Consider the following 26,968-nt stretch of genomic DNA (forward strand, 5'->3'; position numbering starts at 1 on the left):
TCAGGAAAGGGAGGGGACGAACCACCCCCCTTCCCTCCTGAACCATACCAGGCCATATGCCCTCAATTGGGGGAGTGCTTTGGGGCAGGGGGGCTCCGCATGTTGATGGGGACAAGGGCCTCTTCCCTGCAACCCTGGCCAGTGGTTGGGGGTGTCTGTGGGCGGGGGGCTTATTAGAATATGGAACATCCCACCCCCCCTCCCATGTGAATGAGTATCTCTGCATCCACCCCCACTTGCTTTGAGGCAACATATGGAAGTGGATGCAGATGCAGTGGCTGCACAAACACAGCCACATGTCAAAATTAGACACACTGTGTTTGTGGCCATGCAGCCGCTCCTACACGCCTGTCACATTTTGACATTTTAGCTGTGTCTGTGCAGCCGCTGCATCTGCATCCACTTATATGGGCTGCCTGCACTCAGCTGGGGGTGGATGCAGATGCCAAAACAAACACTTCATGCACACCATTAGAGTGCCAACACCCATCTTAATGATGCCTTAGGCATGGATTGGTATGTTTTTTTGGTGTACATGTTTGTCACTTATTGGCTGAATTAGTATGTCATGTAATTATTCTATACTCACACATGAGCAGAACGTATTTCCTGGTAACATTGTTAGTGCTTTTTTCAGGTTTTGCACATGTAGCACTGTCCCCGTAGGGATTGCTGAGTGTTGACTTCATAGGCATCTCTATGGTTACCTGCAGCTGGTTTCTAATAGTTCCCACTTGGTTGCTGAGGGTTCCCACTTGGTTACTAGGGGTTTCCGCTTGGTTGCTAGGGGTTCCCGCTTGTCCCACCCTTACTCCTGCTTGCTCATTACTTAATGACCAGTCCAGAGTATTTGTGTTTTTGCATTTCATTTTGGAACTTGGATGGGAGCAGGGATGAGTGGGATACTCCAACTGGAACTATTCACAATGGATAGGGACAACTCTCACTTGACCTCACCGGATTACTTGCTGAAGCAGTCACGCTGCTTTAACTATACAGCCACATGTATGGAGGAATTAGGTCTTCTTGCTCTCATTAGCAGCAGACTTGATGCACTACAATTATCTTCAGGACACTCTCTAGCATCCCCTTTACTGACACCCATCCACTGACTCTTCTAGCTGAAGGGGTAGGCCCTCACTCAGCCCCAAAGACACAGATCTGTACTCACAGTAGGCAGAATCAGATGCCTCCTGGTGTCTCCCTTCCAATCAGCTCTGCAGGACCTCTGGGTTCAGCTTCTCTCTCTCTAGGCCCCAGGTCGACAACCCAGGGCCACACGGCCACCTCCGCGGAGGAGAGGGCAGTTGCTCCCTCCTTCCTGGACTCTGTTCCCTTGCTCAACTAACTCTGAGCACATGTACCCTGGGCTTTTATACAGTATCCCAACATGCAATGCAGCACTTTTCCTCTTCCAATTGCCAGGGCTGTACGAAAAAGCCTGTGCAATCACTTGTCGGGTCCCCTCCCACTGTCCAATATGCCTCCCCATTGGACCAGTGGGGGACAGTCAGAACAAGCTGAGCTGTACCTGAGTACAATGAGCAGACCTAACCAATAGATCCTGCTCCCTGGTAGGCAGAGAGCACTTTAAGTTTTACCTGACCATCTTCCTGGTAAGCAGAAAGATCAAAGACTATACACTCTTTTAGCACCTACCTAGGAGGGTGCTACACACATGTATCAAGCTTCAGGTGTTTGTTTCCTGGGCTGGGCAAGGGGAGGAGATTGCGCATTTCCAGGCACTTCCATTAAACTCTATGGGGCTAAAAACATTTGAATATGGTGAAAAAAGTTGTACTTTTTCTAGTATAGAGTGATTGAGCGTACATATAAAAACAAGCAGAAAAATGCACAAGTGTGAATAGGGGCTTAGCAGATCTTTGCTAATGTGCTCCCTTTTCTGAATTTAATCTCCAGCAATCCACCACCACTTTCATTTTAGGATTATAGGAACTGTTGCATATCTCTTCATGCTAGCTTAATGGCAAGCTGCTTTTATGAAAGCAGCAGTGGCAATTATTCTGTATATTTCTTCTAGTTCATGAACCCATATATTTATCTACAGTAAGAAATGATGGTATAATACTAATACTGTAGTGACATGATATTCATATTCTAAATTGGCAAATTAACACACAGGTCAGTAACTCACCCTTTGGCTTTGTCTTGGCACAGGCCGGGCAAGATTGTTTTCCTTTTTAATGCATGTGCGCATTATTTAACCCATAGGCCATAGTGCCACTGATTTGTGTGCAGCCGCATCTATATCTTATTTACTTGTGATTTGCCTTTCTAGTGAATCTGCATATTAGGGCTCGGGGAAAGGACTGCAAAACTTAATGTACAATGACCTTGGAAAGCATGACACTTATTTAAGTCTATTTATATTTTTACTTTTCCTTCTCCGGGGCAGTTTTCTATTTACTAATGACTATTTTAAAGCAGAATGACTATTTTAAAGCAGAATTCTCGTGACCTGCAATTGATTACTTTTCAGAGGGTGGTTGACAGGCGGCTGGGAGGCATTGCCTCCTTGTCACCTGCTCTAATGGCAGCCGTGTCATGTATACAGCCCTCAGCGCATGTCCTTCTTTAAGTGGACAGTTGGGGGGGTGGGCGGTGAAACCGCAGCTTAACTGCCTGCATTTACTGGCCCCTGGCTGTATGTCTGAACAAGCTCTAACACTGACAATTACAGATGGTACTTGTACATGCTTGTGTTATGGTGTGACTTGTGCTCTTCTCCCTAAATTTGTGACTGCCTATGTCTTTACCTTTGGCACACAAGATCAGCAAAACCCTTTTGTTCTCTCTGCACATGTTGATACACACATGTCAAAGGCCACTGGGGAGTAAAAAAAACCCCTCTTTTCAGGTCTCCCATTTTTTTGGAGTGAGACTCCTAGCTACAAAAAAACACTTCTTTCCCTTCACCTAGGTTTCCAGAATTTCAGATTTTTAACTCAACCAGCACTATATACTGTGCAATTTGATATAACCAGGATCAGCTTCCTCTAGCAGAGGTGTATTTAGAATCTTCAGGGCCCCGGTTCAAAAAAACATGAAGGGCCCCCACCAGGGGCATTGCTAGGTCTACAAAAGATCTAGGGCTAGAGCCCATAGCAGTGAAGTAAAGAAAGTCATATGCTTGGGCTGGCATACACATGTATATAACATACGTGTGTGTGTATTTATATATAAAATATCGTTGCAGATCCCCCCCTTACATCAGGGTCCCCAGAGAGCCCTCCCTCCTTACATCAGGGTCCCCAGAGAGCCTCCCTCCTTACATCAGGGTCCCCAGAGAGCCCCCCTCCTTACATCAGGGTCCCCAGAGAGCCTCCCTCCTTACATCAGGGTCCCCAGAGAGTCTCTCTCCTTACATCAGGGTCCCCAGAGAGCCCCTCCTTACATCGGGGTCCCCAGAAAGCCGCCCCTTACATCAGGGTCCCCAGAGAGCCCCCCCTTATATCAGGGTCCCCAGAGAGCCGCCTCCCCTTACATCAGGGTCCCCAGAGAGCCACCTCCCCTTACATCAGGGTCCCCAGAGAGCCACCTCCCCTTACATCAGGGACCCCAGAGAGCCCCCCTCTTACATCAGGGTCCCCAGAGAGCCCCCCCTCTTACATCAGGGTCCCCAGAGAGCCCCCCCTCTTACATCAGGGTCCCCAGAGAGCCCCCCCTCTTACATCAGGGTCCCCAGAGAGCCCCCCCCTCTTACATCAGGGTCCCCAGAGAGCCGCCCCCTTACATCAGGGTCCCCAGAGAGCCGCCCCCTTACATCAGGGTCCCCAGAGAGCCCCCCCTTACATCAGGGTCCCCAGAGAGCCCCCCTTACATCAGGATCCCCACAGAGCCGCCCCCTTACATCAGGGTCCCCAGAGAGCCTCATCTTACCTCGGGGTCCCCAGAGCCCCCCTCATTACTTCAGGGTCCCCAGAGAGCCCCCACTTCCAGAGGTTTTCTGTGTACCTGACTGGTCTCCTCTGTGCACCTCCAACCCCCAGCACATCTCTACCCCCACCTGGTGGGAGGCGGCGATCGGCAGCTCTGTGGATCTCCCTGGGGCTAGTAGTTCTCTTCCCAAGTGTATACAGTGGAGAGGGGAGGGGCCTCTGACCCGAGCATGTATCAGCAAGAGTGTACAAGCAGAGTCACTCACTTGTACACTGAAGAGGGAAACTGATACAGGCCCCTCCCCTCTCCAATGTATACACTCGGGAAAATAACTACTAGCCCAGTGAGATCCCACCGCCTGCGGACACCATAGAGCTGCTGATCGCCACCTCCGCCATCGTATACTAAACTGACAGTCAGAGGTGCGGGGGGAGATGGCGGGTCTTGGGGCCCCCCCACAGCGGCAGAACACCAGGGCCCAGTTGTAACTGCAACTGCTGCAACCCTGGTAGTTCCGCCACTGTCCCCTAGGCTCACCAGTCCAGGGGGACCACTAGAGAATTTAAAGTGGTTCTATAGGCTGAAGGTTTTTTATCTTAATGCATTCTGTGCATTACGATAAAAAACCTTCTGTGTGCAGCAGCTCCTCTCAGCCCCCCTAATACTTACCTGAGCCCCATCTCAATCCAGGGATGTTGCACGAGAGACACGGCTGTCCTGATTGGCTGAGACACACAACGGGCGCCAATGGCTCCCGCTGCTGTCAATCAAGATCCGTGAACCAAAAAGGAAAGAGGGTGGGCGGGGCTGATCCATGGCTCTGTGTCTGAATAGACACAGAGCAGCGGCTCGGCTCGGGGTGCCCACATAGCAAGCTGCTTGCTCTAGGGGCACCCGGCAGGAGGGAGAAGCCAGGAGTGCTGACGAGGGACACAAGAAGAGGAAGATTGGTGCTGCTCTGTGGAAAACCACTGCACAGAGCTGGTAAATATAACCTGTTTATTATTTTTAAACAATTAAAAACAAGACTTTAGTATCACTTTAAGCACTACTTCCTGGGTCTTAAGGCCAGTAAAGCTGCAGGTGACCAAGTAATCCCTTTTCATGTAAAATAACTAAGCAAAAGTGTGCTCACTGCCCGTTCCTGAATGGGAAAGGTTGAAGACATAACAAACAATGCTAAAAAGGTGTCTTAGGTGGCAGTATATGCAGGAGAGGAGTGTAGAGGGTGTAACAGCAGGCAGGCGGTATATGCAGGAGGAGAGTGCTGTGGTTATCACAATGGGTAGTATGTGCATGAGCAGAGTGTGGAGAGTAAAAAAAATATCCTTTTTTATGCATGCTAATAATCTGCCAACTGATGCTACCAAAGCCGGCAGAATATTAGCATGCATAAAAAAACAGGATCTACTCCAGAGATAAAACTATAATCCCACCACTTTATAAAACTCTGGTTAGGCCACATCTGGAGTATTCCATCCAGTTCTGGTCACCAGTCCTCAGAAAGTATGTGCTGGAGCTGGAGAGAGTCCAAAGAAGGGCAACAAAATTAATATGGGGAATGGAGGACCTCAATTACAAGGAAAGACTTCAAGCACTAAATTTATTCTCACTGGAGAAGCGACGCTTGAGAGAAGATATGATAGCGATGGACAAATACCTTAATGGTGATCCCAGCATAGAAAAAAAGCTATTCAGTCTCATGGAGTGTAAGAGGACACGGGGCCACACAATGAGATTGGAGGAGAAGAGGTTTAGCAGGGGGTTTTTCACTGTCAGGGCAATAAGGATGTGGAACTCTCTTCCACAATTGGTGGTATCAGCAGGGGGGGAGTATTGCTGTTTTTAAAAGACTCCTGGACGTGCATCTTAGTGAACACAATATACAGGAATATGGGAAATGATTATCGACACTGACACATGTACATCAACACAGGTTGAACTGGATGGACTATTGTCTTTATTCAACCTTACCTACTATGTAACTATGATGGGGCAGTATGTGTAGGAGAAATGCGGAGAATGACAGTGGGCGGTATGTGCAGGAAAGAACTGGGGAGTGTATGGCAGTGGACAGAATGTGCAAAAGAGAAGTACAGGGTATGACAGCTGGCAGTATGTACAGATAAGGTTTACAATTAGTATGATGGGAGACAGCATAGGCGTGCAAAGGGGGTGTGCCTGGGCATACCCTAATCACTCTGTCTGTCAATTTTGCCTACTGCTTGGGCTTCCCCCCCGTGTTGTGCCCCCCGCAATGCTGCTGGCTTCCCTCCTCTCCTTTCTCTCCGGCTGCTGCAGGGGATGTTTCAGAATGGAGAGTGGGGAAGGGGCTAGTCAATATGTCATTGACCAGCCCCTTCCTTTTCTAAATGAACATAGTGAACACACTCACTCACTGTGTTCATTTATAGGTGAAGCATAGTAAAGTGTTTTACTTACTAAGTAAATAAGTGTTTACTATGCTTCAGTTTGTGAATGAACAGGAAGCCACTCAGCACAGGGCACTTCTCATTCATTCACTGTCCAGTGCAGTTGAGGCTGCAGAGAACAGCATGTGTGTTTGGGCTTTGGGGTGCACACCCTAATGCAATAGGCTTCTTACACCTATGGGAGACAATATGTGCAGGAGAGGTGACCAAAGGGTATGCCAGGGGGCAAAATATGCAGGAGAAGAGTGCACAGAGCAGGGAAGCATGCAACATATACCGGAGTGCAGAGAGTATTCCAGGAGATTTGAGTGCAGAGTTTATTATAGGGAGAGGGGAATATAGAGGAAAGGAGTAGAGAAGGTATGTGTAGAAGTTGGGAATGAAGAGTATGACAGAAGGCAGTATGTGTATAAGAGTGCAGAGGATATGACAGTTTATTTAAGCAATTTATGCAGCGCTATATATATATGTGTATATATAGACATGCTTGGCCAGTCCATCACCTTTACCCTCAGTTTCTTTAGCAAGGCAGTGGTCGTCTTGGAGGTGTGTTTGGGGTTGTTATGTTGGAATACTGCCCTGCGGCCCAGTCTCTGAATGGGGGGAATCATGCTCTGCTTCAGTATGTCACAGTACATGTTGGCATTCATGGTTCCCTCAATGAACCGTAGCTCCCCAGTACCAGCTGCACTCATGCAGCCTCAGACCAGGCTTCCTTCTGGGACAACAGCCATGCAGACCAATTTGATACAGTGTTCGGTGTATGGTCTGATCACTGACAGGCTGACCCCCCACCCCTTTAACCTTTGCAGCAATGCTGGCAGCACTCATACGTCTATTTCTCAAAGACAACCTCCTGGATATGACGCTGAGCATGTGCACTCAACTTCTTTGGTTGACCATGGCAAGGCCTGTTCTGAGTGGAACCTGTCCTGTTAAACGCTGTATGGTCTTGGCCACCGTGCTGAGGTTCAGTTTCAGGGTCTTGGCAATCTTCTTATAGCCTAGGCCATCTTTATGTAGAGCAACAATTCTTTTTTTCAGATCCTCAGAGTTCTTTGCCACGAGGTGCCATGTTGAACTTCCAGTGACCAGTATGAGAGAGTGAGAGCAATAACACCAAATTTAACACACCTGCTCCCCATTCACACCTGAGACCTTGTAACACTAACGAGTCACATGACACCGGGGAGGGAAAATGGCTAATCGGGCCCAATTTGGACATTTTCACTTAGGGATGTACTCACTTTTGTTGCCAGCGGTTTAGACATTAATGGCTGTGTGTTGAGTTATTTTGAGGGGACAGCAAATTTACACTGTTATACAAGCTGTACACTCACTACTTTACATTGTAGCAAAGTGTCATTGCTTCAGTGTTGTCACATGAAAAGATATATTAAAATATTTACACACATGTGAGGGGTGTACTCACTTTTGTGAGATACTGTGTGTGTGTATATATATCTATATATATCTATCTATATATATAGATAGATATATATAGATATATATACTGTATGTGTATTTTACATTCACATCAGTACCTGCCCTCAATCTAAGGTCCCAAACTTGTATTCATACGTACAGATACTAGGACCAATTTAGACGGGAGCTATTTAACCTACCAGCATGTCTTTGGAGTGTGGGAGAACATCAGAGTAACCGGATGAAACCAACACAGGCACAGGGAGAACATGCAATGCAAGCTCCATGCAGGAAGTTTCGTGGTTGGCAGGAGAGGAGTGTGATGGGTATGACAGTGGGCACTGGGCAGTATGTGCTTTATTCTGGGACAGTGAAGGTGGCAGGAATCGTGTCTGCAGCACCAGGGACTGTAAAGATGGGATGTTTTTTTACCTTAATGCAGGGAATGCATTAGGGTAAAAACATTTTAGCCCTAGAACCACTTTCATCAGGTTATAAGCAAGGAAATGAGGCAGTGAAGCTGAGGTTTCCACTGCACCAGAGACAAACATACCCAAGAGTAAAACGATAAAACAAAGTGCCTCTCTACCTGCTTGTCTGTAGAGAGATGGTCATTCCATAAAACACTGCTAGGTTTGGCCAGGCAAAAGTGTTCTGGAAGGTGGTAACTGGCCAAGGATCTGAAATTTTTATCATCATTGTACATAAGATGGACGGGGACTGGGGGGTGCTTAAGGCCTGACAAATGCACTTATCCTTGTATTGTATTGTATACCGCTGGCCTTTTCTTTTTTTTTTTTCTTCCCCTGCAAGGTAAAGTCATAATGTGCTAGTGAACATCACATACTAGGAACGGGTGGCCGTTCCTTCAGAGCACATGCACCAGTAATGTCACCGGCTGCATGTAATGTAAATATCTTATAAATGATGCAGGTTTAGAAGATATTTACACTACCTATAGGAAGGCTTTAATATAGGCTTACCTATAGGTAAAAGTCGGGTATGGAAGTTTACTTCCTCTTTAAAGGTCAAGCCAACCACTCTAATGCCCCGTACACACGGTCGGATTTTCCGATGGAAAATGTGTGATAGGACCTTGTTGTCGGAAATTCAGACCGTGTGTGGGCTCCATCACACATTTTCCATCCGATTTTCTGACACACAAAGTTTGAGAGCAGACTATAAAATTTTCCGACAACAAAATCCGTTGTCGGAATTTCCGATCGTGTGTACACAAATCCGACGGACAAAGTGCCACGCATGCTCAGAATAAATAAAGAGATGAAAGCTATTGGCTACTGCCCCGTTTATAGTCCCGACGTACGTGTTTTACGTCACCGCGTTTAGAACGATCGGATTTTCCAACAACTTTGTGTGACCGTGTGTATGCAAGACAAGTTTGAGCCAACATCCGTCGGAAAAAATCCTAGGATTTCGTTGTCGGAATGTCCGAACAAAGTCCGACCGTGTGTACGGGGCATAATAGTGGCAAAAATGCTTGTTTTGTCTTGCTATGTTAGTTTATTCATAGCTGTTAGAATAGACCATGTGTACATACAATACTGTTTTTTCTTTTTTTTACATCATTAGTAAAGTAGTCTCATATGAGAAGTACACAAAGTTATAGTACACCACTCTGGTGATGACAGAGACAACCACAAAAGCACTTTATTTAGCAGTGTGGGGAAGGGTTAGCACTTCAGTCAGGTTTTTATTGCTCTCACGTCTTGCCAGAAATTCTGCCTCTTACTCACTCTATTGAAAGATGGCAACTTGAGTTGGAGTTGGGCTTTAAGCAACATATTGTACCTGAGTAAATATTTATTTTATTTTACTCGTTTTTATAGATCCGAAACCTTTCACAGCGTTTTACAGAGTACATATAGTCACTAACACGAGCGACTGCTTAGCTTCCTGTCTAATGGAATGAACAAACATGACATTATGGGTTGTCATAGAAAACAGAAGCACAGAAAATCCATGCAAACAATGGAAGGCATATAACCTACAAGCAAACAGTTCTTCTAGGGCCAAGTACCCCAGCATCACAACACAGCAATGCTAACTGTTTACCCAGATTATGTCTAAAACAACCTTTCTTGTCTGACCATTAGTCTGTATATGGGAACATTTTGTAATCTGGAAAAAGAATGAGCTAGACTATAAATCATACTGTATGCGAGGTGCATTCTGATCTTTCACGCAGTAATCCTTTCATAGAAGTGAAGTTCGCAAGATTGCTGCCAAGGCCAAAAATCTGCCTTCATCGAAGGAAGCAGCAAATTCTTCCCCTAATCCAACCTCTGCCAAGGAAGTTAAGGAAGATTTCGTTAAAATAAGGAGAAGCCTGCAGGACCTGGTCAAAAGTTCGGTGAGATGATGGAACAAGTTACTCTGGAACTAAAATGTATATTTTTGTTTAAAACGTGGCTATGGCAAAATATATATGGACTGCAATCCCAACAATGATCTGTTCAATGCCCTAGAGCTTTGCCTGTCTTTCATTAGAAGTCAGTTGTGAATCTTTTAGTTTTTTTCCATTTAATTACATTTTTCTAGTTGTATGAGTTTTTTCATTTATATGATTTATACTTTTTTTCCTCACCAAAAAAATCACACATTTTTCAAATTAGATTCAACTGGAAAATGGGATGTGTACATCATGTAAATATACCTTTTATGTGAAATTATTAGCTTTAAAAAACAGCAACAGACACACAAAATAAACACCTGCGCTACTCTTTTTCATTAAAAAAGAATTAGGTTTCATTTCCAGAGGTGAAGAGCATCCTGACGACCATAGGCGTGCCCACGGGGTGTGCCGGGTGTGCCCAGGCACACCCTAATCATTCAGCCCTGTCTGTGTTTCAACAAGTTTTGTCAGTGCTAAATGCCTGCAACATCTGTCCTATCCCTGTGTAACTTCAGTCACTACCACTGGGGCCAGTAAAAACAGCTGTGCTGCAAGTGGGAGGTGATTGAGCAGGGAACTAGGACCTCAGCTGCGGAGTAACCCAGCCGCATTTTCCGATGCAGCTTCTATAGTTCCGGCTGCAGGTCCTCACAGTAGCCGGCGGAGTGATCTACATCTGCACTCCGCCCCCCCTCCAGCTTCTCTCTCCCTAGAAGCAGTGGACTAGCAGAGCCTGAGAGCGGCAGACGAGTGACTGCACTCCGCTGGATCCAGGTAGTGATTGCATTTAGAGGCTTCCAATCTTTTTCTATCTCCCCCAAGTCTTATGTATGTTCAATCTGTGCCCTCATTCACTTAGATCCTCCCCCCATCTCCAGTGCTGTCTGCCCAGAGAACGTGGTGGGGAGGGGGGGCACTGCTAGTGCCAGGTGCTGCTGACACTGTGCAGGGAAGGGGGTGAGCTGAGCTCATGTTCTAAGAAAAGTCAATTTGGAGAGGTAAGCTGCAGTTTCACATCAGAACTATTCAGGAGGATTTGTTTGCAGTGTGATGAGAAAGATTAAGCTAATAGGAGGATCGGAAGAGCAGAGAGTGTGTATGGGGGAGTCGGCTGAGTCTTCAGCCTTGCTCACAGCTAACAGATATCTTGGATGCTGGCACTTATCACTATATAAACAACCCCCACACTCTGTGTATATCCAGATAATCTGAAGAAACTTTATAACCATTCAATTTAACCCTGTGTTCTCCAAACTCTGTACAACATGTAAATTCCCCACATAAACTAAACACTCTCTATACAAGTTACCTGTCCTCAATAATCAGAGCAGAGCACAGTGTTCACAGTTATTTACATGGTAGTGCAATTGTATGAACACTGATTATTTAGAGAATAATATTTTTTTTTATTGAGAATTGTTATTTTGCATCTACTCAGTTAGGGCCCTTTCACACTGGGGCGGAGGCGGTAAAGCGCCGCTATTGTAAGTGGCACTTTACTGTCGGTATTCGGCCGCTAGCGGGGCGGTTTTAACCCCCGCTAGCGGCCGAGAAAGGGTTAATAACCACCGCAAAGCGCCTCTGCAGAGGCGCTTTGCCGGCGGTATAGCCGCGCTGCCCCATTGATTTCAATAGGCAGGAGCAGTGAAGGAGCGGTATACACTCCGCTCCTTCACCGCTCCGAAGATGCTGCTAGCAGGACTTTTTTTCCCGTCCTGCTAGCGCATCGCTCCAGTGTGAAAGCCCCGAGGGCTTTCACACTGGAGAAACAGCAGCGGCACTTTCGGGTCGGTTTGCAGGCGCTATTATTAGCGCAATAGCGCCTGCAAACCGCCCCAGTGTGAAAGGGCCCTTAGGCTTTTTTTACGCACGCACAGGCATGGTTTTCATGCATTACGGGTAGGGCAGCCCATTAACTTCAATGGGCTGCCCTACACACAAACATCATGGAAAAGAAGTCCTGAATCTTTTCCAAAAGTGTGCGGCACCCTGTAGTTTGGTCCACATGCTTGCAGATGCATGGAGATGCCAATAACAAACAATGGCACTGCTACACATCTGGATAAGGGCAGCACTATTCTTTGCATGTTGGGAAGGCATGCAATTTTGCATGCGTTACCCACGCACATAGATGTGAACTTAGCCTTAGAGTGTTTCGTTTTTTTACGGTGAATTTACACTTTGAATTTTACAGAGTTTGGATCAATACAGGGTTAAATTGAATGGTTATACATAAACTTTGCATGATCTGGAAACCACATACACAGAGTGCTTTCACTCTCATACCTCCCACACTCCTCTCCTGTACATAGTGCCCACTGTCATACCTCTCACACTCCTCTCCTGTACATAGTGCCCACTGTCATACCTCCCACACTCCTCTCCTGTAAATACTGCTCACTCTCATACCTCCCACACTCCTCTCCTGTACATACTGCTCACTCTCATACCTCCCACACTCCTCTCCTGTACATACTGCTCACTCTCATACCTCCCACACTCCTCTCCTGTACATACTGCTCACTCTCATACCTCCCACACTCCTCTCCTGTACATACTGCTCACTCTCATACCTCCCACACTCCTCTCCTGTAAATACTGCTCACTCTCATACCCCCCCACACTCCTCTCCTGAGCATAGTGCCCACTGTCATACCCCGCACACAACTCTCCTGTACATAGTGCCCATTGTCTTATCCTCCACACTCCTCTCCTGTACATACTGCTCACTCTCATACCCCCCCACACTCCTCTCCTGAGCATAGTGCCCACTGTCATACCCCGCACACAACTCTCCTGTAAATAGTGCCCACTGTCATACCCCCCACACAACTCTCCTGTACATAGTGCCCACTGTCATACCCCCCACACTCCTCTCCTGTACATAGTGCCCACTGTCATACCCCCCACACTCCTCTCCTGTACATAGTGCCCATTGTCATACTTCCCACACTCCTCTCCTGTACATACTGCTCACTCTCATACCCCCCACACTCCTCTCCTGTACATACTGCTCACTCTCATATCCTCCACACTCCTCTCCTGTACATAGTGCCTACTGTCATACCCCCCCACACTCCTCTCCTGTACATAGTGCCCATTGTCATACCTCCCACACCCCTCTCCTGTACATACTGCTCACTCTCATACCTCCTCTCCTGTACATACTGCTCACTCTCATAGTCCCCCACTCTCCTCTCTTGTACATAGTGCCCATTGTCATACCTCCCACACTCCTCTCCTGTACATACTGCTCACTCTCATACCTCCCACACTCCTCTCCTGTACATACTGCTCACTCTCATACCCCCCACACTCTTCTCCTGTACATAGTGCCCATTGTCATACCCCCCCACACTCCTCTCCTGTACATAGTGCCCATTGTCACACCTCCCACACTCATCTCCTGTACATACTGCTCACTCTCATACCTCCCACACTCCTCTCCTGTACATACTGCTCACTCTCATACCTCCCACACTCCTCTCCTGTACATACATACTGCTCACTCTCATACCCCCCACACTCCTCTCCTGTACATACTGCTCACTCTCATACCCTACACACTCCTCTCCTGTACATAGTGCCTACTGTCATACCCCCCACACTCCTCTCCTGTACATAGTGCCCATTGTCATACCTCTCACACTCCTCTCCTGTACATACTACTCACTCTCATACCCCTCACACTCTTCTCCTGTACATAGTGCCCATTGTCATACCCCCCCTCACACTCCTCTCCTGTACATAGTGCCCATTGTCATACCCCCCCTACACTCCTCTCCTGTACATAGTGCCCATTGTCACACCTCCCACACTCCTCTCCTGTACATACTGCTCACTCTCATACCCCCCACACTCCTCTCCTGTACATACTGCCCATTGTCACACCTTCCACACTCATCTCCTGTACATACTGCTCATTCTCATACCTCCCACACTCCTCTCCTGTACATACTGCTCACTCTCATACCTCCCTTACTCCTTTCATGTACATAGTGCCCACTCTCTTACCCTCCACATTTTGCACTTTTCTTTCACTGTGCCGGCAGGGAGATGGGAAAGACCTTTCTTACATTATAAAACGTTTGCTCATATTTATTTATAAGAATATATACAGTGTGTGTGTGTGTGTGTGTGTGTGTGTGTGTGTGTATATATATATATATATATATATATATATATATATATACATATACACACACACACACTCGCATGTGCGTTTGAGATTTGGTGCACACCCTAATGCGATAGGCTGCGCACACCTATGCTGACGACTCTCATGATTATTAAAAGATGACAAGTATCCGCCACGACTCCCATGCTAAATCTTTTAAGGAGTGGGCCCAGTGGTGGCCTTACACTCTTCCAACTTTGCATCTGACCAGCCTGGTCCTCTCTAATTGACCCCACTCATCTCCCAGTCTGGGGGAACTTTTCCCTTCTACCCCACTTTTTCCTCCTCCCTTTTTTTCTATTGTCTTCCCCTTCACCTCCCTCCTGTTTCCTGGCCCCTTTCCCACCCCTTTTTTTCCCCCTCCCCCTTTTTGTAGATTGCTCCACACTCTAGCTCAGGAGTCTTCAAACTACGACCCTCCAGTTGTTCAGGAAATACAATTCCCATCATGCCCAGTCATGTCTGTGAATGTCAGAGTTTTACAATGCCTCATGGGATGTGTAGTTCTGCAATAGCTGGAGAGCTGTAGTTTGAAGATTCCTGCTCTAGCCCTTGAGCCCTATGGCTCAGGCACCCTGTGCTGACCACTGGCTCTGGTCGGAGGGTTACTGTTGTTTGACAGTTTGATTAAAATATATTCCACGTATGTATATTTTTACGCTGTTTTATATTAAGCCTACTGTTTGTATCCCCTACGTAGGAATATTACAACTGTATTCTTTTTTTTCTATTTGAATACAAATATTGTACCAGAAAAAAAATTAGGCCCATTCACACTTGCAACTTGCAACTTTGCAACTGGGGTGGCAAAATCTAAGGATTTCTATGGCCAGAATTGCAAGTATTTTCAAATACCTGTGCCTGCTCAGACTATATAAAGCAATGGTGGGCTGACCACAGCCGCAATTGTTCATGTTTGTTTGCACATCCAGCCAGTGGCGGCCTGTCCTTTAAGGGGCAACGGAGCGATGCCCCCTCTATCCACAGCTGCCACCCCCATGCTCTATCCACGTGCGCTATTTTGCAGGACACTGCCACCCCCTATTCATGCGTCCGACCCCTTTCATGACGCCGGGCACATGAATTACAGCGGCGGGGGTGTGTGATTAGAGCCAGAGGCTCTAATAGGCTTCAAAATAGGGTGGGCTCGTGGCGCAGAGCATTGCGCCAGGAGCCCACTCAGGTGTTACAACAGCGAATGAATATGCGCTATTGAAACACTGATGTTCAATCCTGCCAATCAAAAGCATGTCTGAGACCCGTTTTCCAATTGGCCGAAAAGAGAACAGTCCCAATTGGCCACCGAGGAGGAGGGAGGAAACGGAAGCCGCTGCGATGCCAGTGGAGAGCAGTGGAAGGGAAAGCCGCCGCCGAGCAAGGGAAGCCACCAGTGAAGTGCTGCCCACCATAGATGGGGTAAGTGCACCAGACTCACCCGACTGACTATTTGCTGCCCCCCCCGAAATAAATTACCACCGGCCGCCACTGCATCCAGCTAATAGCTGCAGTTAGTGACAGACATTCATCTAACCATGATTACCCACCTCTACCCATCTGTCCTTAATCGTAGATGATCACAGGATGTCAGATTACATCCAAACATCTACAGACAACTACTGTTGCCAGCAGTCTGTCATTGATTTGTATAGGCTGAGCAGGCAGAGATATTTGCAAACACCTGTAATTTTGTCCACAGGAATCCTTTGAATTTTGCCACCAGAATTTGCACTATAGCCTTAATTGCAAGTGGGAATGGGACCTTAAAATGAGTTGTTATTTATATGGTCAGATCAAGTATAAATCACAGTAATATTAGACACCTCCTAGCCATTTCTTTTCCCTTAAGGTTCCAACTAATCCAAATTTATCTAGAGAAGAGTTTTTCCAGTAAATCTTTCTTTCTACACATATGACTTAAACATAGAGCAGACAGTTCTAAAGCAAGAAGCTCCTCCTTTGGCTGAGGGAGTGAGTAAGAGCCAAATGTATAGAGCTCTGTGATAAAAGGCAAAATAGTCCAGTCAACAATGACAACAATCTTTTGTTTCTCACTCACTGTACTACCAAATTATAGAGTAACACAGTGGCCTGCTTTTACTTTCCTGGTACCATCAGTTGGTACAATCTGCTGCGAAAGCCACAATAAAACGTGGTACTTCCAGGTGAGGTTGGTAAGTGTACACTACCCTCTGCCTTCCACTTAGTAGTGTTTGATGCCTAAGCAATAAATCACCAGACCCAAGTTCTGCCACAGAAGGGCTTGCATAGCCCTAAATTTGTGACTTTCACAAAGTCTGTATTTATATAAGAATTTCATGGTGTCTTCAGTACTGGATCAAAGTATCAGGCTGGGAACAAAGGACCTTATGGTGCCCACTTTCTAGTCTCTGGGGTTGATATACTGAAGGCAAATAGACTGTGCATTTTGCAAGTGAAGTTGCTTAATGGCTTGGTAAATGAGGCGGAGCTTCACTTCGCAAAGAATACCCAATCACATGCAGAGCGTCCCCTAATTTACTAAGCATTTACTCATTTACTTGAGCAACTGCACTTGCACGTGCAAAGTGCACAGTCTATTTGCTTTTAGTTAATCCACCCTTCTGTGTTATTTTATTCCATTTAAAGTGGAACTTCAGTAATTTTTTTCATCTTTCCATCTATTCAATTCTCTTCCCCTGTTGTTTTAACTTTGGATAGTAAAACATTTTTTTCTGCCAGTAAATACCTTATACAGCCCACTTTCTGTTTCTTGCCTGGTAAAAAGCCTAGGCTTATGAAATCATGCACAGCTCTCTCTCTCACTCTGCTGAGAGTTTGCCAGGAAGGGAGGGGGATGAGTTATAAGAGGTCCAATGAAAGCTGCAGAGCTGGAGGTGTGCCTCTGTGTAAATCCAGGAAGTGAACAGGCAACAGCTTCAGCTGCCCACAGTTAAAATGAATGCAGCCAGACTTGGTGGAGAGAGATTTCTGCAGCATATTTGGCAAGTACAGAATCACAGTGTATACAAAATAATATGCAAAGTGGTTGGAGGGAAGCTTCAGAATGGCAAAGATGTTTTTAGTACAAATTATGTGAGCAGACTGCAGTTCCTCTTTAAGTAACATTTTGAATAGCCTTTAAATTCATTCCACTTTTAGTCAATCCATTTCACTTTTTTTAATTTGCTCCTGCTTTGAACTACCTTGTTTTCTTATTCTAACATTTGCCTTTTATTAGCCTAATATCTTTCCTCTGACTGGTGCTCCTTATTATTTTTCACCAGGAATTGACCCGACGATGTCCTTCAAGCACAGCTCAAACCTCGTGTTTGTCCAGTAGTGTTTTCCTGGCATTTCTGCTTTTGCAAAGTATTTGTACTGTGGTGTATATATTATTCAGGTGAGTCATTTTCATCTTTTCATGTGCTCCACAAAAAAGGTATACATCTTAACATAGGGTTGCACTGGCAATTGTTTGATGTTTAGTTGTGTATTTAGCTCTTCCCATTCATGAATGAAATTTGTGTGTTAAGTGTAAACTGCCATCATCTGAAATCATGAGTTTCAATGGACTAGTAAGAAATGTAAAGTGGGACTCCAGGCAAATATATATAGGTTTGTATTTTGGATAGCATGGCCAAAAACTCCCAACGTGGAGATTTCTCTTTGTTTCCTGTCCGGATGCCCATTGATTCAAGGACAGAATGTGGTGGGAAAACAAAAGCTTAAGCGGGCCATAGATGGAGCGAATTTCTTTCCTGCAACCACGGGTTGCAGGAAAGAAAATCACTCGATTCCTCCATCAACACAGTCAGTTTTGATGGCGAAATCCCTCCGTCAGAGAACCATTGTGTTCTCGAGGCTGGGGAGCCATCCCCGCCAGGAGAATGCAGTGATTACTGCTAAGCAGCTATTATAGCTGCTAGCAATAATTGCATGTAAAATCTGACAGGCTGGTTGTACCTAAGTTGACTGAATCATTCAGCCTGTCCATGCATGGTTCGAATCTCAGCCGGTCCCTGCTGAACCGGCCGAGATTCGAACTGTCTATGGCCAGCTTTACAGTTGTTACCAGAACAGGAGAGGAGGGGAAATCTTTCAATGGAAACACCAGTTGTGGTGATTACTATCTAAGAATGGAGCTCATTTTGATGAAATTTCCTTCTACTTCCAGTAGTGTATGTGGGGCAGGAAATCAGGCTTCAACCCTTCCTTATGCTATCCAAAACTAGAAAAGAACATTTTGGTTGCAATTATTTAAAGCTCAGAACTTAGTTAACGTAGAACTATAGGCAAAACTTTTTATTTTCATTTTGGATAGCGTAAAGGAGGGTTATAACCCCTGTCAGATTTTTAATAGCCATCTGTGTCCCATTGCAGAGATTTCCCTTCACTTCACTTTAACTGGCAGTTACTTGGTCATGCAACACTGTATCCAAATTAAATTTTTATAATTTTCACACAAATAGAGATTTCTTTGGGTGGTATTTGATCACAACTAGTTTTTTTATTTTTTTATTATACAAACAAAAAAGTTCAAAAATGTTGAAAAAAATTATATTTTTTAATTTCTGTTATAAAACATATCCAATAAAATCAAATTTCTTCATACATTTAGGACAACATGTATTCTGCTACATGTCTTTGGTTAATCCCAATAAGTGTATATTAATTGGTTTGCATCTACAAACAATGGTATATATACTGGAATTTACATATCTATAGACACTTTACTAGTAATGATCAGCAACTTTTAGTGTGGCGGGTTATCTGGTGCCAACCTACACTGACTGGGAGGGACACTAACTGACACTGATGTCGCTAGTGACACTAATACAGTGATCAGTGATAATATTGTACACTGTACTTATGACACAAATAGGTGACAGGGGTGATCAGAAAGGCAATCAAGGGGGTTAACTGTGTGCCTAGTAAATGAATGTGTGCTGCTTTTACTGACAGGATCTTGATGTCTTTTCTCCCTTAATTTAGCGTTGATTTTAGGGAGAAGAAACAGCCAAAGCGCTGCTCTGTGTGTTTGTAAATACACAACTCTGTGCTGTGGTTGGCCCAGCTGATCAGCAAGTATACAGCCAAAATCATTGGCTGTAACCTGCTGACAAACTCGTGGTTTGCTCAATTACAGCACAGATCAGGAGGGGGCATGCGCATGTGCTCCTGAAAAGCGGAAACCGTACCAGTATGTTGCTGTGCCTGGCTGTGTCCCACCCGCTAGCACAAAATGTACTGTTAGTGGGCGGCAGGTGGTTAAGGCATTTTACTATATGGCCAGCAGTTTATAGACCTCTTACCATCACACTTTATTACCTTGAAAATAAATGCCTGATCCCCTGCGCTTCTATGTGTACATAAATAAATGTGCAAAAAATAAATAAAAAGTTGTAATAAACAAAACATGACCAATAACTCATCGGGTTTGCCACTGTGTACCTAGTGGCTTTCTTATATGTCTGTGAAATGTATAAAGTGGGTGAATGGTACAGCGCTCCCCTATAGGTACAATATATATAGATATCTATATATAGATATCTATATATAGATATATCTATATATGTATAGATATCTCTATATATATATATATATATATATATATATATATATATATATATATATATATATATATATATATATATATATATATATATATATATATAGATATCTCTCTCTCTATATATATATATATATATATATATATATATATATATATATATATATATATAGATATCTATATATAAAAATCACTTGAAGCGGTGAGATGCATTAAAGCTAGGTAAATAAATCATACAAATAAAAAAAAAAAACAGTCAATGCTATAGAACAAAACACCGCTGTGCTATGAACAACAGTGACAAACAATATACTCATCCACTGATTAAATCTACTTGTTAGATTGTAATATGTAAAAGTCCAAAATTATGAAGAAACTCTTCCGTAACTTCCATGTAAAAAACACAAAAACTCCAGTGCCTGCCACCTTTCAAATTATACGCTCACCTCCATTCAAGACCTACAGCAGGTCAACATGCGCCTTCCCCTTTAAGGGGCTTAAGTGACTTCTGGTGGGTAGATTGATCCTTAGTTATTATATCCACTGTGTCCTATGGCAATCCTTATTGGTGGTACTCAGAGGAATCAGAAAACTGACATAGTGCTGAATCGTTTAAAAACACTTTAATATAAAACCTGCGGTGCCTAGTGACGTCAGCGTGCGCACACAGGAAGATTGTACCGTGCCTGCTGGTCGCCATTGCAACATCCAAGTGATCATTAAAGTGGATGTAAACCCGATTCATGAAATTTGACCTGGGCACATGTGACAGACCTAGCCGGGACAGAGGCTTTTGGAGGGGACTGAATGCTAGCCTCTTGCCAACCGATTATGGGTCCTGGCATTTGGGGGAACGGTGCTCTTTGTGAGCTGTATGCCTGGGGACCCTTGAGGTGGCATTATTTTAGATTCAGGTCCATGTCCCCCAAGACACACAGACTCTGGGGACCCTGGATATGCCATTGTGATGGGAGTCACTAATAGGGGCACAAGGTGAATGAGAACCCCACTATGATCTGTGCTAGTCAGACTCAATGCTGTATATATGTATATATAATGTGTGCTGTCTCATTGTGTTATGTACTATTTGCTGTTCTAGTTTGGGGTGGGGCTGTTGTCCAATGTTCTATCGTGTCTGTCTGCCTTGGATATCACAGGATGTGTAACTCTATGGAGGGAGGGGGGATTCCTCCAACAGCTCTCCCTGCTGATAAGACTGTGTACTGATGAGATGTTAAACACACCTGACCTGTGTGTTTATTGTCATTGGACAGTTTAACCCGCCCTGTTTTCCAAGGGTGGGGGGGGAGTGTTTTGAAGTGGGATCTGTATAACATGTTTTTGAATAAAGAATCATTCCTGCTTGAACCTCAAGACGGAGCCTTGTCTCGTATTTGGGGGAGAATTATTTGTATGGGTTCCTTGTTCGGCTGATTGAAGTGCTCGGTAGCTGCCTTTGTGTTTGGGTATGGAATGTCCTAAACGATTTTAACCCCTTTAATACAAGGGTGGCAAGCAGCGGGATTATTCCCACAGCCCAGAAGGACAGCTACAAGAGGACACAGGACAATGAAAGCACAGTATGAACGGCTAAAGTGCTCTTCCCTCAAGGACTTACTGGAGAACCGGGGCCGACCGGCCAACAACCGTAAGAGGGACATTATCGCAGAACTAGTCGAAATGGATAGAGCCAAAAGACCCAACATAACTGAAAAGGCCCAGCGTAACAGACAGGACACCCGAAGAGGCATGGTTTAATCGAGCTGTTATAATAAGACTGGCACATTATGGTCCTAACCCTACAGCGGAGATCATAGACCTAGTTATAGCGGTTGTGGATGCAAATTGGCTACAGCAAAGAGGTGCTGCAGCAGCAGAAGTCACAGCAGCACCAACTGAAAGGAGAGGAGAGGTACAGATACCAGCCGCCATGGAAGAGGAATTCAGAAGGAGGTTGAGAGAGATGCAGATACAGCATAGAGGACCAGTATCAGAGCAGGTCCTTCTGGGATGGTCTGATTCTATCCGATGCAAACTCTGAAAGGAAGCGCTAGCACATGAACAGCGACACCAGGGAAACGTTCTCCCCTCCATCCATGTGAGGTACTGGTCGCAGTATGAAGTACAAATGCTGTTATTGGGGGAACAACCGAAGCAGGAGTGGACAGCTGAGTTAAGCAGCCTGATCCGGGCAGAGATGCGGTTGGACAAGAGCTACAGAGTCCTCCGGTGGTATGTAGCCCAAGAGTGCCCGTGGTCAGCGGATGACAGCCCCACGTAAGGCTTTGACTATGATGGCCTGGGATTGTTGTATTGGAGGCTGTCCAGGGACCCTGACTTTGGGAGTGATCGGGAGTGGCGTTTGGAGGAAATAATGGAGCACAGAGAGCGAAGACTGAATGTCTCGGAAGGGCACTGGGCACAGGAAGATTTGGAGTTTCTGGCCGTTCAGGAATGGGAGCTGGAGATCACCTACAGACAGCTGCTAGACTCTGCTCAGCAGCAGGTTGTGGCTCCCTTTGCCTGGGACTATCAGGAAATACCAGTTGACAACCCTGAAATCCTGGCTGAAGAATCGGCAGTGGAAAATCTGGAGATTGCCATCCCCAAAGCTGAAGTGCTGACAGCAGGGCAGAGTTCTGCTAACCTCTACCCAGCACTGATAGCATCTTCTGGGTTCCACGGACATGAGATTGTGAACTTCTATCCCCAGACACCAGTTGCAGAGACAGGGGATTTGATAGACTTTCCTGCTGAGGAAGAACAACCTGATGAGCCTCCAGCAGAAGAGCTGGTATCAGGGCCAAACTTCAGTGTGCTCTGCCCAGCACCAACAGCAGTATCTGTGGAGTGTCAAGGAACTTCCCCAGCTGAGGCGCTGGTCACCAGACAGAGGGTCCAAGACCTCTGCCCCACACCTGTGGCAGTTCCGGAGGCTCATGGTGAGAAGGTGGCAATCACTTCCCAGTGGATTTCAGAGATGCAGGGAGAAGCAGCCATTTTCCCTCCCTAACAAGGGTTTGTGCACCTGGGAGACAATACCAGTGAAAGGGAGTTCCAACAGCAGACGGCGCCCCAGAATGATGACACCAACCCAGCTGAAGCGCTGGCAACTGGGCAGAGTGCTACCAACCTCTGCCCAGCATCGGCAACAACTACAGAGTTCCAGGGAGCCGGGGCAGTCGGCTTCCCTTCCCAACAGTTAGCTGGAGCAGATGGTGTAGGGTTTCCAGCAGAAGGACTGGCAACAGGGCAGAGTGCAGCTGGCCTCTGCCCTCAACTAACAGAGGACAAATTTCCTGTAAGGGTGGATGGGGCTTCAGTCCCCATCTGTATACCCCAGGGATGCTGGGCAGCCGGCCCAGATCCCCAACAGCATGATGGAGTGAGCTCGGTCACCATGTCTTCTCTCCAGCAGCTGAAAAGACTCCAGGGAGAAGGGCCAGTCCAGGCCTCTGCCCAGCAGCGGATATGTTCTCTGAGAGCGGCAGAGGTTGGCTGGGTGAGTAACACTCTGGAACAATTTGTTTGGGGTACTGTGTGGATACCAGCATTAGAGGACTGGAACTACTGACTAACTTTGGAGTCAACCTATCTGGGGTCTCCTCCTGTGTTAGTCTCCTGCCAAAAGGGGAGAAATGTGACAGACCTAGCCGGGACTGAGGCTTTTGGAGGGGACTGAATGCCAGCCTCTTGCCAACCGATTATGGGCCCTGGCATTTGGGGGAACGGTGCTGTTTGTGAGCTGTATGCCTGGGGACCCTTGAGGTGGCATTACTTTAGATTCAGGTCCATGTACCCCAAGACACGCAGACTCTGGGGACCCTGGATATGCCATTGTGATGGGAGTCACTAATAGGGGCACAAGGTGAATGAGAACCCCACTATGATCTGTGCTAGTCAGACTCAATGCTGTATATATGTATATATAATGTGTGCTGTCTCATTGTGTTGTGTACTATTTGCTGTGCTAGTTTGGGGTGGGGCTGTAGTCCAATGTTCTATTGTGTCTGTCTGCCTTGGATATCACAGGATGTGTAACTCTATGGAGTAATGGGGATTCCTCCAACAGCTCTCCCTGCTGATAAGACTGTGTACTGATGAGATGTTAAACACACCTGACCTGTGTGTCCATTGTCATTGGACAGTTTAACCTGCCCTGTTTTCCAAGGGTGTGGGGGGGGGAGTGTTTTGAAGTGGGATCTGTATAACATGTTTTTGAATAAAGAATCATTCCTGCTTGAACCTCAAGACAGAGCCTTGTCTCGTATTTGGGGGAGAATTATTTGTATGGGTTCCTTGTTTGGCTGATTGAAGTGCTCGGTAGCTGCCTTTGTGTTTGGGTATGGAATGTCCTAAACGACTTTAACCCCTTTCATACTCGGGGTGTCGTTACACACATATATCTGTAGTGTTTACTTATTTCTCTCGAAAGCCCTAAGTCCTGTGTCTTTCTGCTGCTCTCTTCCTCTGTTATCAGCATGATAACTTCTCACAAGTTCTCCGACATAGTAGATAAAAGCAGATGAAAATTTGTGTTGGGGACGGTGCTGTAAATAGATTAACATAGAGCTTGTCTATTCGCAGCACAGCTCTGCAAGTATCTTCGTTCCTCTGCCTATTTGGAGGCGGGGGGGTGTGTTCCTTTCTTCCAAACAGCTGTCACACAGTGTATGCCAAGACTGCACATCCACTGCTGGAACAGGAAGAGAAAATTCTAACACAATGTTCACTTTCTAAAGAATATAGCAAGCTGAAGACAGCAGGTTTTTCTGATTTGTACGATTTATTTACCTAGCTTTAATGCAGCTCACTGGTTAAAGTGATTTTTAGGGATTTATATATAGTGTGCCTGTATTGTGCAATCTATATTGTACCTATAGGGGAGCGCTGCACCATTCACCCACTTTTTACACTTTATTAACTTGCTGGAGAGACCATAGACAATAATACAGTTGCTGTCCCCAATATTGAAGGAATACACGATACTGTGTATAAAATAAAAATTGGTGTTAACAGTTTCAATCTGTACCATGCACATTCAAGCAATACAACACCAGTGCAAGCATGTGAAAAAAAATCATATGAGGAACAATGGATTTTATAGTGTAATGCACATTTGATGTTTTGAAATCACATGGGAAAAAAGCCTAAAAACAAAACTCCTGTGAGTTTTTGCATTTCCACTCCTAAATTGGCAATTCTAGTTATGTACAACCCCTCCATGTTTCAATCCTGTTAACCAATTTGTCCTGTGCTGGGTTTAAAATGCAGCTTTTTATGTTCTTTTCCCCTCTGCTGAAAATAACCTCACAATGAATTCTGAAAGAACAGACGGAAAAACAGAATGATCTCAAAATACAAATGTGTATCTTAATTATGTGATTTCACATCTAAGCCAAGCAAATGTTCCCAGTCTGGGCATCTCCATCAAATGTACATGTTTTGCTGACCCACATATGGGTGCTTTATCTTGGTGGCTAGAAGTGAATTGCTCTTTAGTGTTGGTCAGTGGCTACTGCATATTTCATGTAGTCTGGTCATACTTTGAGTTGGGCCTCTGCAAAGATCAGTCACCATTTCAAAGAATTAAACATAAACTTGAGACACTTTAAAAAGATATAAGCACATATACTTTTTTTTCAAATCGCAATTTTAATGATTTTCAAAAATTTAGCAACAAAGGTAAACTCTTTGTATGATAAGTTACATGAACAAAAGCGAAGTGTTTACAGAGGAAATCCACCTGAGATGGGAGAAAAATACTACAATCATAGTCAATGGTACTACGAAACATGTCTAAGCTGAAGAAAAAATAAGATTAACCTCAGCTAGAGATCAATGTGATATATAGTAAGTCATTACTAAGATGGTAGTGCAATTTATAACAGCAATTGGATAGTGAAGAAGAGAGAAAAAAAAGAAGAGGAAAAGAAAAAGAGATCTTTGCAGTGACTGGTTCAAGGAGGGTCCTCCTCGAGATGCCATAACTCCCACACTTGGTCATGAGCCTCTAATCTATTTTGTAATCTAGCGGTCATTCTCTCTTAGTTTTCACATCTTTAATTCTAGCGTATAGGGCCTCTGAAGAGGGAGGGGGCCGTCATTTCCAGCTGAGAGCAATGAGGCATCTTGCAGCCGTAAGGATGTGAAGAAGTAACTTCCCACGGACTTTGGAGATTGTTTTCGGGGGGGAGGCCTAGCAAAAATAACTTCGGTGTCATAGGGAGTGTTTCCCCAAAGAGACTGCCCAAGAGTTGCTGGACAGAATACCAAAAAAGGACAATTAATGGGCAGTTCCAAAAGATGTGAAGGAGGGTGCCTTTTTCTGCCAGACAACGCCAGCTTCTGTGGGAGCTGGAGGGGTAGATGGAGTGGAGTACATCTGGGGTCAGATACAAAAAAAAAAAAGGATTTTATATGAATTTTCTTTGTACAAAGTACACAGGGAGCTTTTAGCAGCCTGGGATCAGGTCTTACAACAGGTCATGCAAGAGTGTTTACCTTAGGTTTTGGATGGGGCAAACATTCAGCAGTTTATAGATATCAGAAATCGTTCCCTTTCGTGCCGTGCCTTCCAGAGTGATATGCTCAAAAAATGACGGGCTCAAAATTGTAAGTTGGGGGTTATTGTTTGGGCATAATGACGGATCTGTAGATATACGTAGAACACTTGGCGAGACAGGCCAAATTTATCTTGTAATTCAGTAAATGGTAATAGTTTATGGGACCTAGGGCCTACAAAGTGGCCAAAATGGAACAGATTTCTTGATATCCAAGAAGAGGACATGAAGTAGGTGAGGCTAGCCAGGCATCTTAGGATTATACATGATGGAAGTCAGCAAAGATTTTTCTGAGAAGAAGCATATTGGCGAGACAGCTTGCTCCAAAGCATTCTCAGATGAGACATTGTTCCTAACATCTGGCTAGGTGCTACCTCCGCATTTGCATTCCAAAGTACGCTATTAGGTTGTATAGGGGCTAATTACAGTTTCTTTATCATACATCATGGGACACAGAGCCTTAAGTAATAACTTAATGGGTATATAGGCACCTTCAGGTGATGGACACTG

The 26,968-nt window shown here is 45.2% G+C and overlaps 1 protein-coding gene across 2 annotated transcripts in view; it reads left to right on the forward strand.

The window, feature by feature from the left end:
- LMAN1L (lectin, mannose binding 1 like) overlaps positions 1 to 26,968 on the forward strand; it is a 109,208-nt gene that overhangs the window by 61,590 nt on the left and 20,650 nt on the right. The window contains exons 11-12 of one of the 2 annotated variants that reach the window (XM_073619014.1): positions 9,978 to 10,128; positions 17,611 to 17,730. In XM_073619014.1, the coding sequence (XP_073475115.1) occupies positions 9,978 to 10,128; positions 17,611 to 17,730 (271 nt within the window). Of the gene's footprint in view, positions 1 to 9,977; positions 10,129 to 10,627; positions 10,945 to 17,610; positions 17,731 to 26,968 lie in introns of those variants that run through there. The other variant, XR_012242790.1, reaches the window with a different exon arrangement.

This window comes from Aquarana catesbeiana, linkage group LG03 (genome assembly GCF_042186555.1).
Source record: "Aquarana catesbeiana isolate 2022-GZ linkage group LG03, ASM4218655v1, whole genome shotgun sequence".
Classification (NCBI taxonomy): domain Eukaryota; kingdom Metazoa; phylum Chordata; class Amphibia; order Anura; family Ranidae; genus Aquarana; species Aquarana catesbeiana.